Source organism: Elgaria multicarinata, chromosome 4, assembly GCF_023053635.1.
Source record: "Elgaria multicarinata webbii isolate HBS135686 ecotype San Diego chromosome 4, rElgMul1.1.pri, whole genome shotgun sequence".
In the NCBI taxonomy this organism is placed as follows: domain Eukaryota; kingdom Metazoa; phylum Chordata; class Lepidosauria; order Squamata; family Anguidae; genus Elgaria; species Elgaria multicarinata.
In genome coordinates, this window is record NC_086174.1 from 96802023 (window position 1) to 96819321 (window position 17299).

Here is a 17299-nt window from a genome sequence, read left to right on the forward strand (position 1 = left end):
AAAAGCTATATTTATAAACTGTGGGTGTAGGCAAGTGTCCCTACATATCGCACCATTATACATTTTATTTTCAGGATACAAATTTACAGTAAGACTAAGTTAAAATTATTAGGATGGTTCACATCTGATTGAGCACCAGAAAGGCAGTTTAAACATCTATTGTGTGAACAGAATGCTGGCCTAGATGGACCTTTGGTCTGATCCAGCATGGCTCTTCTTATGTTCTTATTGTTGTTTTCATCTATGGTTGTTTTTAAAAATCACTAGCATTGGGCTTTTCTACCCAACATCCCAAGAGGGCTATGAGGGCTATCATCAGGTGCTTCTCCTGTGTACATCCTGTTGAAATTAACAAAAGTTGCACATGAACACATTGTGCAACTGGTATTTATTCCCAGAAGGCTTGTATAGAAGGGAGTCTCATTACATTATGCCCGGGTGTTGAAAACTAAGTTAAAGGAAGAGTAGCAAATGAGATGTGTAGTAATTGGGCCCAATCCTGCAAACACTTTTCAGATGCTAACGTTCTTGCCAACTTAATGATGGGTAGCTAGTTTTTGCAGAACAAGATCCTTATAGAAGAAGGCTGCAAGTACCAGTTCTGACAGTACTGCACACACATTGCTCAAATCACACAGCAATCCCAACCCTCCCTTACCCCCCAAAAAAACTAAAACTGACAATTTTGTCAATGTGTGTGTGGTTGGGTTTTTTTTTAATGTTGTGCATTGGATTCAAACAGCAAACTGTGTGCACTTCAACTGTTATCACAATGTGGTCAAGAGGTCTGTGTCTTTCATCATTTACACACATCTGTTCATTACAGTATATTATCAGGCTAGTGAAAACCAGGGGTGTGGTATAGTAAGCAGTATTGGTAGTGCACCTAGATTTTATATTATCTAACTTGAAAATATTTCTCTTCTAAGATTCCCCTTTTTCCTCCATAAAAATAGTTTTCACCAAACGTTGGTGGTGCGCACGCACTACCAGTCAGTCTTGGCACCACACCCCTGAACCGGAACGCAGGTTCTTGAAATTGTTGATTTAAAAAGTATTACAAAAAATTTCCATACAAAAACTATTTTCATAGAAATTTTGCATTTCCACAAATAAACCTGAACATTTCTTTCCCATTGTTTTGGGGGGAGGGAAAAAACTGCTCAAGAATTTTGCTCATTTAAACACCGTTGACAGTTTTGAGGAATGCAGTCCATAGTTTCTTTTCACATTCCCTCCTTTTTGGGTGACCTATCCAATTTCCACTCTTAGTGAAAATTCCACAGGCTCCATTGAGTTCAATTCAAAGCAGGAACGAGAGTTTCCCAAACCCTTCCAGAGCTAAATGCACACACACACACATACACACACACCCCTCCATTATGTCAGATATGCTTTTTGCTTCACAGTTAAACAATGAAATAATTGTTTAGAGCTAAGCATCATAAGGTACATCATTTTTTTAAAAATGGAGGGAAACATTTTGTGTGATCTAAAATATGGCCCACCTCCTTTGGGTTCTCTCACAACAGAATTCCAGTGCAGGTGAATTATATGATTTTCTACTGCCCAACTTAGTGTTTTGTTTTTATTCAGGTCATTGACATAGCGACAGTCAAAACTCAGGTAACAGTTTCTGTATGAATTCTTCTATTTGGGGGGGTTCCATTTTCATTGTTTTCATTTTCCCATTGAATAAGCTCGTATCAGCTGGCAGGAACACCACGTAGACTTGGGCCAGCAAATGCAAGGTCTTCTATGCTTGGTAGTACATAACAGAGTCCCTTTTTCCCATACTAGAGTTCTGAGCTATTCTTTTTCAAAGTCTCCTCTAGTAGTTAGTTTCTTTCATTGTTCAATTGCTTCTCCAGCCCCCGGCAACAGATGAACTTCAAAAAGGAACCTGCCATTTCTCACTGAGACTGCGTTTGTATCCAGCCATAAAACTCACATAGAACTTTTATTCATTAAAGAATGGTGGAACCCATGACAAATGGTGGAATGCCCATCCCCTCAGCCCACCCTCCCCTTATAAACTTGATTGATCCGTGATGCTTGTGAATTGAGTCTGGCCTTTGCAACTGCTTCGATCACAGAGTCTCTAGTTCATAGACACAGCGGCATGAGGTAACTCATTTTATTTTGCACAGGTTGCATATTTCCACAGGAAACATTCTCGCAAAAGTTGTTTTGGGGGGAAAAAGAAAAGGGGAAAAAAAGACAACAGTTTGTGCTTGGGGTTGTTTGGCCTCCCAGCTCTATGCCATGGTTTCTTTACCTGGCAACCTTCTGTCATTAAACGTGTGCATGTTGATAACCTCTTCTGTTTTCACAATAACAGGAGCCTGTGGTTTGTGTTTTAACCGACGTTGACACTTCAGAGACATCCTCAACTCCTCTACCATGGCACTACAGAAGGACCTCTACAGGGGAAGTTTGAAGAATAAAAAAATATGTAGAAAGAAAATAGGAGGAAATTATTATTATTATTATTATTATTATTATTATTATTATTATTATCATCACCATATATATGCATTAATATATCACAAGTAAAATGTCCACAGTGCTTCATGCTATTACATTTTATTTGCTCCTACAGCCTTTGTTTGGCAATGTCCAATGGGGCTGCTAACGGGGAAACCTGTAATGCCATTGGCCTTGTGTTGGAGTTTGCTTATGCTAGTGCTACATCAATTGCATAAGCCCCATTGATTATTATTCTTTGTGTTAATTTTTTTTTAAAAAAATTGATGATTTTATTGCATACCATTCTGGGCAGAATCTATCTCTGTTAAAAAAAATAAAACCTGGTAAAGTAGTCTTACTCTTAGCTGAAGCCTGGACCACCCAGGTATATACATAGCTTCATAAAACAGGCCTCTTGGGTTCATGAAGAACACGATTTGTGGAGCACATTGGACATATCTAGCCATATCACCTAGAAATATAGAGTCTCTCCCAGCACAGTCTTGCCAAATGTTTCCAGTGCTTCAGCAAGAATCTCGTAACAAAATAGGCATCTCTTAAATATGCATCTCATATAATTAAGCTGACATCAGTCTGTTCTAGATTGCTGGAAACATTTCATTTTTCAGTGTATGATCTAATGATACACAGGTTGGTTGAAAAGAGCTAATGCACACGTCCATCTACTGTACATCAGGGGTGATCAACAGTGCAATCCTATGCATGACCAGTCAGAAATAACTCCCACTGAATTCAGTGAGACTTACTTCCAGGAAAGAAAGGATTGCATCCTTAATGATGTGACAACAAATGGAACATGTGAATTGCCTACATTAAAGGGATTGTGTTCAAAACGAAAAGGTTCTCTTTCTGTGCAATTTTCCCTTCAGTGATAGCTATTTCAAATATGCAACTCAGCAACTGATCTTGAAAGAATCATCAACCAATGAACGTTCCTGTCTGAACTCTCACATTTTGAACAACTAAATTTGGTTCTGGACAAATGGCTTTAGAGCATACTGTTTAATATTATACATTTAGTCATCATCAATTTTTCTGAGTTGCAATGTTCAGTTCATATCAAGTGATATTAAGTTAAATTCATATTAATACTAAAGAGATCAACATCAAAGCACACCTGGAAAAAGGCAATATAATATCCAACAAGGTTTTGTACTGCATTCATCTGAGTTGAATTACTGAATGATTTGTTTGTTACAGAATTGATTCACAACCCAGAATTAAGGAATTTATAAAACAGTTCATACCTGTTGTTGATTGTCAGAAGAGAATAGTAACAATGCCCATTCCTCCATCCCAATTCTGCATCCCAAACTGCTTACCAAGTGTTCCAAATACTAACATGATATGAGCTGCTCATTCATTCCATTACACACTTTAAGCAGAGAACTATGCCTGGGATTTGCCACTGAGCATACACTCAGCATACCTGCAGCCAATCATGACTCCTGCCAAGCAGGCTGAAAAATACATGCATCCTCAGGCATGTGCTTGGCACCCTCATATTTTTTTAAGATCTATACTCCCTACAACGTCTTAGGAGAACTGAGTTAGTCCCCTATGCTGGGGTTGAACGAAATGAAACTCAATATTGTCACGATGGTCCACTCAATCCCATTGTCAAAGAAATAGATATTCAATTCAATGGGCAGCCAGGTGCTATGTGGAACATGAAGCACATTCTTCACTCCTTCCAAAAGAGTTGATGGAAAGGGGGAGAGGAAAGAGCCTGAGGGCTGTAATTTTGCTTACATACACTTAGAACAGATTGTAAAAGTAACCCTATTCTTTACCCTTTATTGTCTTCATCCAACCCTAGGAGGCTACCAAGGCAAACCAGATTAAAATCCATGGAGAGAAGCAGATTAAAAAATAGAGATCATAATCCTTGTCAGCATCAATTCCCTTAAACAGATTACATTCAGCATGGCTTCTTCCTTGAGCTCAGCTTTCCTACCCCTTTTTGTACATCACACACCTGTTACTTCTCCTGGCACTTCACCATTTCTGCTAAATTTTAATAAAGTTAAAGGGATAGCCACCATTTGAAAAAATGGTATAAGTGAAAGCAAAGTGAATTGGGAGTATTGCATATGGCTTTGTTTTTCACTGTTGAAATAGCAGAATTATATACTACCTCAAAACAAACACAAGAAAATCCAAAATGAAAAGACATTCAACACTACTCTATTTTATTACATCCCCCCATCTCTTAATTGACGATGGCTGTAAACCACAATCTACTATGCACAGTTTGTTTAGGCAGTATAAAAGATAAATAGCAGCCAACTCTGGCCAAAGGCCCATCAAGTCCCAGGTAGTGATAGTTCAAATAGTCTTTCCGAGTTTAAAAAAGCCATAAAGACTGATCTCTTCTGGCAGGCCTACCCAGATGAATTTTAAGATATCTGAATGTGATTTTAATATTGTATCAGTTTTATGTTTTTAATCAGCTATATGCATTTTATGGTATTTTTGTATTTAATGTTTCCCCCCGCTTTGATCCAGAGGGAGAGTCAGGTAAGAAATCATCATCATCATCATCATCATCATCATCATCATCATCATTCAGGACAGACAGTATGGGTCAGCTACTGAATAAGGAATCCCCCTGTCCCCACCACCTCCTTCCATATGTTCTGCCCTTGCAGTTTACCTGACATAATTAACACTGAGCATTTCTCCTATATCTGCAACACCACAATGGCTGCTACTGGTGGATAAGGGGAAATTGTTGGTGTAATAATATAAAGACAAAAGTTAAGTTAAAGTACACAACATGAGACAGGGAAGACTTGACACAGGGCTACCAGGTTCAGTGGCCACAAAGTGTGTGTGTGTATTGCGGGGGTAGGGGGTGGGGCGGTTGTAGCATGTAGTTCTTCCCTTAGCAAGATCTCACAGATAGATGCTGCATATATTTTGTTGTCAGCTTTTATCGGAACAATAAATACTTTCTGAAAGAATAAAAAATCCTAAAGGTATCAATGTAAAATAAATTGAAACAAAACAAAGCTAGGGTTTTTTGCATTTAAACAATGCTTACACACCTCATCATCAATATATTATTGGTTATATCTGGGAATGATTGTTTTAGGCAATGAACTATATACTAGTGGTGCTTTTAGAAGAAACAGAAACAACAGAACATTTCTGGCACCCCACTCCCCACTCTGACTTAACTTTTCTATATTAAAATAGCCAGCAAGATTCTAAAGGAAAGGAAAACTGGATAATAATCATGGTTGGATTGCATATTATAAACAAGATTACTCTGTGAAGACCGAAACAGTCACAGTTTATTAAACAATATCCTGAAGGGGAACGGCAGAAAACAGGAAAATAAAAGCTTGTATTTATTTTCCCAGCCAATAAAACAGTTTTAGAATGCATTTTTAAAAAAAAAAAAATGCTTGGGTTTGAGCTTTGCAAGATCACCAAGGGCAGCCTCTGAATACTATGGGTAATAAATCAGTCCAAAAATGATATCCTGAAGAAGGTATTCTCAGTTGGCTTTGGGGATTTCAGTAAGATATAGGGACATGACATGTTGGACACGGACCATTAACAGCCATACAAGTGTAGTTCCATGACCAACTTTTGTATATTTTGTTTCTCCTATTTATTTATTTATTTATTTGATTTATACACTGCCTTTTTATCAAAACATTTATTTATTTATTTATTTATTTATTACATTTTTATACCGCCCAATAGCCGAAGCTCTTGGCTATTCAAGGTAGCTTTTGTTACATCTCACCCCAAAAAAGACAAAGTGGGATAAGGCGAGGAGCTTGAACTGTTTTCTGCTTTTCTTGCCCTTGCCCAGTCAACCCAAAACGCATCTATCACCGGCAGTATCACTGAGTGCAGGCTGAAATCAAACATGTGCCAACTGCACAGGTGAGTTCAGATGTGGTCTATATAAACCCGGGGGCCACAGCTCAGTGGGTAAGTACATTCATTCATTCATAGTTTATTGTGTCTTAGCAAATTGCCATTATACATGATTTGCATGCAGACGACACCAGGATCAATACCTGTTTTAAAGGAGCAGGTAGAAGGTGACGTCAAAGGCCTATGTTTTAGACCCTAGGGAGATGCTGCAAGTTAGAATAGATAATACTGGGCTAGAATCATAAGAGTTGGAGGGGACCTTAGAGATCACCCAGTCCAAGCCCCCCTGCTCAGTGCAGACTCCTGGGCAAATTGTCCCCTTCTTATGTTCCTATGAACGCTGTGCTGAATGTCCCCACCTTTTGCAGGACCTCCATGAACACTGTGAGGGGGCAGGGTATATAATATATATGCTTTGCTATTGCTTTAAGCAGTGGATTGCTACCTTCAGCAAGCTAACTGGTGTTCCTTTGTATTATGGGCAGAATGATCCAATAGTAATGATGCTACATAATGATGAAGCATTTTTTCCTGAGGCATTCTTCAGAGCAAAGGATGTTTGCCCCCTTTTGTTTCTACTGGGGCATTGTGCTCCAAATGATGAAGGAGAAACTCTCAGTCACCTTTCCCACCACCACCACCACCCACCACGCACACACACGCTTCATAGGCTTTTTTTTTAATTTGTCAATCTTTCTGAAAATGATTTCAAACTTCATTTTTGCTTGTCCTAACCCCTACCCCACTCACACAACACTTCTGAAAATGTCTGGATTGGCCCCAGCATTAGTTCCTGTGCACAGTATTTCTTTCAGTGAAATGTGCACTTGGAAGTGAATTGGGATGTGCATTGATGGAGATTTTAGTGTGAATTGCATTGAAAGCAAGGAAGTGCAAAGAGACCAGAACTGAACTCAGATTTGCCATTCACCCCAAATGCTTTTAAACTTGCTCAACGATGGGTTTATCAAAATTGTTAGGTACTTTCCATAGAACTAGAGCCCAAAATTTGATGCACACATAGACCAACCCACCTGCTGAAAAGGTGGACACTCTTGAAAACAGAACATTTGCACTTGTTTCTTTCAAAATGGAAGGCTCAAAAGTATATCTCTGAATGATGAAGTTATTTCCAAGCCATCTAGGAAGGTAAAATTTGGCACACATAGCTCAAGATATTGTGTTGGCTAAGCTTTTCTGAAATGGAGACTTTTACGACAGCTGGACCAGTAGAGAAGGCTGGAAATCAAACATTTTGCATGTTACAGGGGGAAAAGGGAGGGGGGAAGATGAAGTTCAGAAAAGCGCCATAACTCAGTGGCAGACCATGTGTTTTGTAGAAGGTCCTCGGTTCAATATCCAGTATCTCCAACTAAAACTGGAAAAATTCATGCCTGTTACCCTGAAAAGCCACTGTCAGGCAACGTCAACACTCTGCTTATTGAGGTATTTGCAAATTTTCCTAAGTTCTTATAAAAACTCTCACCCATTCCTAGGTACAACCACAGAAGCACAGATCTGTGCTAACAGAATGAAAGCTTCCTATACTAGTACATATATGCAACATGTTTAATTGCTATTGCTATAGTCACATGACAAGACTCAACAGAAGCCATACAAAGAAATTAATTTTCTTCAGAGAAATGGTTAACTTTCAACGCAAATCCCAACATCCCAGTCCAATGGCTGTATTTTGTTCTCTACCAAAAGTTGTTTTGCATAGATTGAAAGTCACAAACTGAAAGTTTCAAAACCAATACTCCATTTAGTCACCAATTAATAGATTACTACAGAAATGTCATTACATGCAACAACACTACACCATTGTTAACATTCAGCATAGAAGCAAATAGAATAAGGGCATCATTTTAGGAATATTTGCAGAGGCAGGCCACTTAGACTATTTTTGGAGAAGGTATCAAACAATGTAATCCAATATTAGTTGACAATTTCCATTGGCCTTTCAAACTGCATTATTGTTACGATAACTCTTAAAGGTTGGCAAGTTGTGTATCAGAAATCCTTTTTGATCTTGAACTTTGTGGATGTGTACAATATTCCCCACCCCCACCCCAATTTAGGAGATGAAATAACCTCTTGCCCTTTACTTACTTTCTCTACTACCATCAGGTTCCAAGAACATTACCCTTTATTGAATTTTTATACGTGTGATAAAACAGCAACTGGCTTATAGAATGTTTCCAGAAAGTAAATGTTGCCTAAAAGTCATTTAATAGCTAATCAGATGGCAGATAACTTTTGAATTCTTTGGCCATTAGCATGTTTAAAATAAATTGCAAAAGTAAAATGAAGCATTAGTAGTTCGTTTCTAATCAGAGTAAAAGAGCTCATGCTAAAGCTTTAATCAGCATTAACAGTGTACGTCCTTGGCCTGTGACACGTAGCTGGCCCAGTGCTCAGCTCTGTACAAAAAGTTAGTAATACATATTCTTCCTCTATCTGCCATTCTTTAAAATCTTATCACAATTAACACCAGTCATAACAGGCATGTTTTCTATGGGCTCCTGCTTACAAATGGAAAAACCTAAGTAATTTAAAACCATGGGATGGATTCACACAGCCCTGTCCACTTATGCTCTATGCACATCTGAACAGGGCTAAAAGTAGTGGCTGATGCTCAGAGCTTCTTTTGGAGCTTCTTTTAAAAATGGAGATGGCAGCATCAGCTCCTATTGGTCATCCAGGTCCAGTGGGCCCTTTCATTTGCCCCACCATATCAGGTGCTATGACAATAGAAATGCCAAAAAGATCACCCATGGATTCTAGCAACTGCCATGACTGACTAGTCTCGTAAATCATCATCATCATCTATTTCTTACCCACCTCTCCGATTGGATCGAGGCAGGGAACAACAATAAGCATAAAATACATAATCTTCATGGATACTGTGAGGGGTGGTGGAATGAAGACTCTGCAAATTTACCTACTACTTATTATTCTCTTTCTCTGATGCCTAATGGCTCCATAATTTCTGACTCCACACCTCCTCACAATGTACTCAGTCTGTGCCCAATGAATTTTATCCACAGACTCTGCATGTGCTACTGCACATGGGCCTTCTGCAACCATAGTCTTTCCTATTCATTGCAACATTAAGGCAACTCTGTGAATGCAATGGGAGTCATATTCATTCATCATGTGGCTCTTTGAACCTGCAGGGGATCTGATGCATATGCAGCTCTTGTGCATGCAGTGGTATCCCCATTCATGCTAGTGTCAGAGAGAGCTGACAAATGAGTGTCTCTCACACTGATGTGGGGAGCTAAATGACTGCATGCACAACAACTGGGTGAGTATCAGATCTCCTACACATTCAACGAGCCATTTGATGGGCTCATATCTATGGCTTGAAAAAGTGAATCTTAGCAGATGGATGTGTGTGTGATTCACCAATAATATAGCTCATGTTTATCACTTTTATCATTATTAGATATAGCTCTATGCAACTGTAAATGACAGTGTCTGTAGGGTGCAATTGGATTGATCTTGAATTAAAAGTACATATACAAACATACACATACACACAGAGGAAATGAACAGAATACCCATCCTTGTCATGCCTAGTACAAGATATTATATAAAAGAAAATGGTGAGGCCAGCAAGGGATATCTACTTCTCCCTCTCTCTCTTTAATTCTGAATAGACCTGCTATTATTATTTCCCCTCTGGTTTTCTTAGAGCAATGTATTCCAATTGTTTGCTCTGTTTAACATCTGTCTCCTCTTTACTTTGATGGAGTTCACACAAAATTGACTGTCAAAATCTAGTATGAATCTGCGGGATTTACTCAGAAGTTCATTACCTCCAGCCTTGCATGTCAGATATTATTTGGAGCCTTGTTAAAATTTCTTAACACAGTAATGGCAGTAATCCTGCAGCTTATATCTGATGTTATGGGTCAATGTTCTAACATCTACCAGGATATGTCCATCAAAGTGCTTTTCATCTTTCTCCCTCCTTCTTTTTTTGAAGTTAGCTGGGAATGAATGCACAGGCCTGCCCTTAGCCTCCTTTCTAATCAGCTTCTACTTCCATATACCATTTCCCCAAGGATATTTAATAGTGAGAGATAGTTATGAGCTGTCAGTTCAGACCTTTAAACCCAAAGGCAGAAACGTGGACCCTAGGGCAATATTTAATTTTGATATGAAAATGAAAAATGGAATGTAAGAAACCAACTTATGAAGAGTGTATGCCCAAGATTAATTTTGCTTTATTTTGGAGGGTTGATAACTTTGTCAGCTACATTTATCACTATCAACTATATTTATGTTTTAGAATGGAACCAGCTGATGCACATTTTCATAATGACAGCTGACTTTTAAAGGACTTGACAGCCCTTAAAATTCCATTGGAAAAGATATATTTTACAGCATTTGCCAGTTGTGGGGATTAGAAGCACAGATAGAGCATATCCAAGAAACAAAAAAATGACTTGTTCAGATCCACCCTAAATTTCAAAACTGTATTCTGTTTCAACACTATTATAAAAAAAGTAATCAGTTTTGGTGGCACATGGATTGACTCTGTTTGGCAAATTAGCATTTCAATAATTATACAGATAGCTTCACTTAAGAAAAGACATTGAGAAGTTTGACGGCACACTGTTGTGAAGTAACCAACTGGTTGAATACTTGCCGAATCAGCATACTGCCAAGGGAAGATTATATATATATATATATATATATATATATATATATATATATATATAGTTCCCTACAGCAATGCCAAGATGCCTAAGCCTGCAGATGGTTGGCAACCTGTTGGAGCTAAAGAGATCCTTATCAAGAAGATACAGAAGGATTTTATTCCTGACTGGTTCACCATACATTCTCCTCCTTGCATTGTTAGTGTTGCTTGAGAATCTTTGGCTCATTACCTTCATGAGCACACTCTAATCTATCACTTCATTATGTAGTGATAGAAAGGCCCTGCTTGGCTGTTTTTCAAGGGAAAAAAATAAGGTGCCAGATTCCCTCAACAGGAAGATATTAGACCAAAGCCTAGATGACTATTCACGTTAACTTTCTAGTTAACTTTCTGATTTCCAGTCTCTAGATTTATTTTATTATTTGAGAGGGACATTGTGGCCAGGAATCTAAGTTAATACCAGAAGTCTTCTGATGTCAACATTAGGCTATATTGTGGCTATATTAGTGCCCTTAGTTGATAAGATCCTCTTACTGACTGTGAACAAAGGTTTGTCACTGATGTGTAACTTTAGATCAACTGAAGACCTTTGAGTTTTGCTGACTCACCTGTGGATCTAGGTTGGGGTTGGTGGGACTGCACTTGTGTGGTTCCATTCTTCCCTCTCAGAGAGATCTCAGAGGATGATATTGGGCAATTGCTCATCTGCCCCGGGGGCTCTCTTTCATGCGGGATTCCACAAGGTTTCATTCTGTCATCCCTCCTTTCAACATGTATGTGAGGCCACTGGGGGAAGATAATGAAACAGTTTGGGCTGTGGTGCATCAATGGCTAGAAGACACACAGCCCATATTTTTCTTTCTTTCTTGTCAAAGCAGAGTGGTGAAGACACTAGTACTTCTGGGGCCATACATGAAGGTCAATCCAGAAAAGGTGGACATTAGACCGAACAAGTAAAAGACGATGTGGTGGTTATGGAAGCTATCCTAAATTTTGTAGGTCCTGCATTACACCTTTGGTGGGCAGTAAAATTTTCATTCCAGAAGATCTTGGGTTGTTTGTTTGTTTTTCCTGAATGTTCCTGAATATCCTGCTTGCATTAATGACAGGCAGTGCATTTTCTCATTAGAAAGTGGGCAAGGTCTTTCCCATTCCGCAAATACAATAGTCCATCTACTCTGAATATACCACTAGATGCATGCACTTGCAGGATAATAAACGTTGGACATTGTTATACAAAATTGACTGTTTTGACATGTAAGGCTATGAAAAAGATTCCAGATTGCTCAATGGGCCATGCTCTATCCCCATATAAACTGAGCCTGAGAGAATCTTAGATAGTCCTGCAAATGTTACAGACTTCTGAAAGCTTTAAAGATTTGAAATGTGGAAAATGTTCCGTGCTAGTATTGAGTTCACTGTGTTGATAATTTAGGACATTATTGGGGAGTGATTTTGAGGAAAGTATGGAACTTCATGGAATGTATTGGAGATTTTCTCTTTTGAGATATTAGACTGTAATATGTGGAGATAACTATATGGGAAATTCAACTTCACTTGCAAAACTTTTCTACAAGACTTGGCTCTGCATAAGCAACATCCCAATTCACTGCTTTGGAGGAGGCAATTCCTCATGTCCATAATTTTGAATGCCCGGATCTTTCTGTACCATTAAATTTGAATGAAGAAACGTATTAGACCAGAGCTCAGACCTACAATGCTGCCTGCAAAAAAAATGTTTCACAGAAAATAGTACATATCAGCAAAGTATTTGTGAATGCTCATTTGGAAAAGTGTAGATTTGTATTTCCTTAATCCTTGATGGTCTTTTCCCAAATATGTTATAGAACTGGTTGACATCCCACAAGTTGCTTCACTGAATCTGTCCTATTGTTGTGCTGAATAAAAACTGCTCTTTGAATCAGGTCTCTTTAAAATCATTTAGAACAGTGTAAGGTGTGGGAGACCAACATACAGCACACTGGATAGGGCTAAACAGATCTTTGGGCCTGGATGGAGCATAGAGATTGATGTGGTTCAGTCTTCCTAGTGGGGAAAAAATGGCGGATAGAATGCTGGGCAACATGGGTAAAAGGAATAATTTGGGCAGTAGAGTCCACTCACTGTGGCAAGAAAAGCATTCATTCCCAGGCAAGTAAGCTGGCATGCTTTGGTAAACTGGGAGTGAGAACTTAAAGGCTGTCTAAAGTAGACATGAAGGTGTGGCTGAGTTGGCAGTCTAGCAATATGGATTAGTAAGTTTATAATGTCTTCTTTAACGCTGAAAAATCATGACTTCAATATATGAAGTAAAAGTAACCAGTTATTGTACTTTACATTATTAATGTATTATATTTTTAGGGCCCTTCCTTCAATGTGCTCAGTGCAGTTTTCTTCCCCATTCATTCTCTCCTAGCAACAACCATATGAAGTAACTTGGCTATTATAGAGAGTGACTAGCCCAAGGCAACCCATTGACTTTATAGCTGAATGGAAATTTGAGCTCCAGCCTTTCTAGTCCTAGTCTAAGAGAGTTTTCAGACAGGTGGCTCCTAGCATCCTCAACATGCACTGTTGAAATATTTTCTTCTTTAATGGATTATCTGGTAAGAAAAAAAAGATGGGCAAAGCAGTGGGAAAACATGGATGGGTTACAAAAGGAAGACAATATTGTCTAGATTCTCCCTCCACCCCCCTGTAAAATTCTGTGAATGAAGTAGTTGATTGAACCATAAAAGCCTTAACTGGAGGTATGTCAACACTCTAACCATTACACAGCACTGGCTCCCTGGGTTACAAATACAGCATCAACTTATTTCACTTGCCTAGTATATGTAGAATTAAATGTATGTTGTATCTGGCAACCCATGCCAGATCAAATCAGTTACATCAATAATAAACAGATGGGTGATTGTTTAACATGGGCTTGTATCCTGACATTGCTTAGTCAATGACTTCTAAGTGCCAACATAATGTTGCAACCAAGGAATGGACTGTTTGCTAACAGAAGCAATTATAAAATGCAAATGGCTGTGCACTTATTGCCAAGGTTGCCTTAGAAAACAAATGTCTGCTTAATAATATGACTCCAATAGATGACATAATTATGAGCTCCATCACACCTACTTTTTAATCCACTTTTTATATGAGTAAACAGAAGTAAGACCTCAGACGTAAGCATAGGGTTGCAGAGCACTTCTTTCCAGTTTGCTGTTTTATACTTTTAAAAAGAGCTTCTGAGTGGCCACTCTCTCTCTCTGTTCAATGGGGTTTACTCAAAGGTAGTTTATTAACCTGGATATGCACAGCTTCACATGATCAAATGAAAGAAAAATTGATCCTTCACACTGGTGGACTATTAGGAAAAGGCTTTAAGGGGGGGGGGATTAAAAAAATCCTTAAAAAACCAAGGAATGAACCAGTCTGATTCATGCTGAAAGCTCTATTTAAGAACTATCACTGCCAATTTTGATCTTTATATTTAAAAATGAGGGAGCTGCAGCCAAGGAGGGTGCATTTTCCACATTTCTTTTAAGGTGAAAATGTACCCCTGGCCATGCCTACTCAGGAGTAAGAACATAGAGTTAAATGGGAGCTCTCTCCCTCCCCCTTCATGGCTGACTGCCCTCCTCTTTTGTTAGCCAGAGCTCCCTTCGTCACACACACCCCAACAAAGAACAGGATGACAGCAATACACAGGAGGGAGGAATGCATTTATTCTGTATGGAGGGAAAATAATCCAGACTTTCCCCATTTCAAAAAGAAACAAAACACGGAAGGGAAGAGGCGAAATGAGAGCAGGATGTGGATGACGACATGTGCACAACCTCATACCAGGCATGGCGAGTGTGTGATAAATCGCTGGTGTTATGGAGCCCTACATGTTAGCATTATAAATAATAAGGCAAGAACAAAATGGTGGATTTTTAAAAATGAAAGAAAAGAACATTTAAAATATTGGCTTGGATCTGAAGCTATTTCCAGTTGTGCACTGGGAATTGCTGATTCCCCCCATCCCTCCAGTCAGATTATCCTCCAGAGTGTCATGCAATCCAGCACAAGGGAAGCCAACCCACTACTTCCACTAAACATTAGAAATGAAAGGCCCAACTAAGAAAATCCCATTTGATGATTCATTCATTCCATGATTATTAATTTCTTATCCTTGAAGTTCAAACTATAAATTGGCTCAACTGATGGTCAATCTGTCTGTTTCTTATAAGGAATAGTCAACCCTTAAAATTGTAAAGCTTAAAAAGTTACCACTTTAAGGATGTGTAAGAAGACATCAACATTAAACCTACCTATGATGCTAAACAATGTTGTGAAGTACATGATTTAGCATTTAAATCAAGCATCTCTATCAGTAGCTTTCATTCACTGATAGACTGTATTAGTAAATAATGGACATAGTCCAAAGTAGAAGTATATAATGTGGTGTCCCCAGTCATGTTCCTCGGTGCTGTCAAAAGGGCCCTACCATTCCCACGTTTTATATATATATTAACACATTTTCTTACTAGCAGCTGGGATTGCTGTGAAATAGGTTTCGATTTGTGCAGAAAACTGTGGGGTCAAAAGAGTTGCTTAGTGTAATGGGATTCAGATTCCATCTCTGCCTTGTACTCAGTCTTTGTGCAGGTTACTTGTACCATTTTGTCATAACGCCCAAGACAGTTTCTCAAATTGCAAAATGTGCCCATGGCCCAAATAGTTGGCTGCACCTGGTCCAGAGGCATGTGAAAGTAGTGCATGAGCAACCGTGGCCCTCTCCTGGAGAACTATTGGCCATCATATGGCAAATTGTGGTATGATGTGAAAGGGCCTGGAGGACAGACAGTACACCTCCTTGATATCAAGTCCTTCTGGTGGCAGTAGAGACGGCCAAATCTGTCAGTTCTACTTTCTCCCACATTCAAATTTTTAAAATCCCAAGAACTGAAATGAAATTCTCACAAGCGAACTGAAACGAAATTCTCACCCATCTGCACCAGCCAAATTAAATGGGTACAGCTATTCCCAGCATGAGGAGGGCCATGATGCACCTTCCAGCCATAAAGCTGTTACAGATGAGACGCCTGACAGAAAAAAGATGGGGTAACCCTAATGAAGCACTAACATTGTTGAATACAGAGTGATTCTAACTTAGACCATGGCTAGACCTGGCCTATGTCCCGGGATTGTCACAGGATTATCCCTGTGCATCCAAATGCCACACAGGGGATCCCGGGAGCAGGCAGGGATCCCTCCATTTGCCTGGGATAATCCTTAGGTCTAGCTAAGGCTCTAGACTTCAAAGGGCCTGGATGGTCAAATGTGTCTATTTCAGTTTCTCCCACATTCAAACTATTTAAATCTCAAATTCTTTTCTGACCCAAGTATGCACAACTTTGCGAATTTTTGGTGAATTCTTATCAAAACTGAACTCAATTGAAATTCAAACCTATCCCTAGGGGGCAGGGAAATGCCACTTCACATGCACATCGTGCTTCAACGACTTGAATGTGTTTTAAAACATAGCAAAATCTTCTCTCTTGCTAGTGCTCTCATGCCATTTTATGCTAGAGCCCTGATTTAGAGATCTGCAAGTGGAGTAGCTCCAAGTAGCTTCTTCCCATCCAACCAGATGATTGGCAGCTGTGGGCATAGCTCTGCTGTTTCATTTATGGGTATTAGCATCATAATAAGACCTGCCCGTGCAACTCAGAACATCACGTCATAATGGGTTTTCATCTTCCCTCCTGCATAGTGCCTCGTTTATTTATCCCTTCTTAGAACAGGGAAGTGTTTGAATTATGGAGGAATAATAGGGGGATAGTGAAATTGAAAAGCACCCCCCAACTCGTTCCCCATTTCAGCTAAATCTCCCCTCCCCTACAATTACGTAAAATTTATTTATTTATTAAATATACCGCTCCATAGCTGAAGCTCTCTGGTTGGTTTACAAAAGTTAAAAACAGTGGACATTAAAAAAGTATACAAAATTTTAAACCATATATATATATAAAAACAACAGTATAAAACAGTATTCTGTTTTACAGTATACCGTAAAAATATTAACTTAGGAATAGCACCAAAGGAAAGGGTCCCCAGCACTGCCCCTCTGTAATTTGAGCACTGATCAAGGGAAAGCAAGTTTGTTTTTGAGCATAGCTTATATCAGAATTGCATATATATTTTTTATCTGCAAAGTATTTCATTGCTTCAGAACTGGGAATTTTGTACTGATCTCCTAGTGAA

The 17299-nt window shown here is 39.0% G+C and overlaps 1 protein-coding gene across 1 annotated transcript in view; it reads right to left on the reverse strand.

The window, feature by feature from the left end:
• Positions 1-2023: 2023 nt before the first annotated feature.
• Positions 2024-17299, reverse strand: part of GRIK2 (glutamate ionotropic receptor kainate type subunit 2) — a 531656-nt gene continuing 516380 nt past the window's right edge. The window contains exon 16 of the mRNA XM_063124850.1: positions 2024-2423. Coding sequence (XP_062980920.1) covers positions 2259-2423 — 165 coding nt within the window. The 3' untranslated portion in view covers positions 2024-2258. The remainder of the gene's footprint in view (positions 2424-17299) is intronic.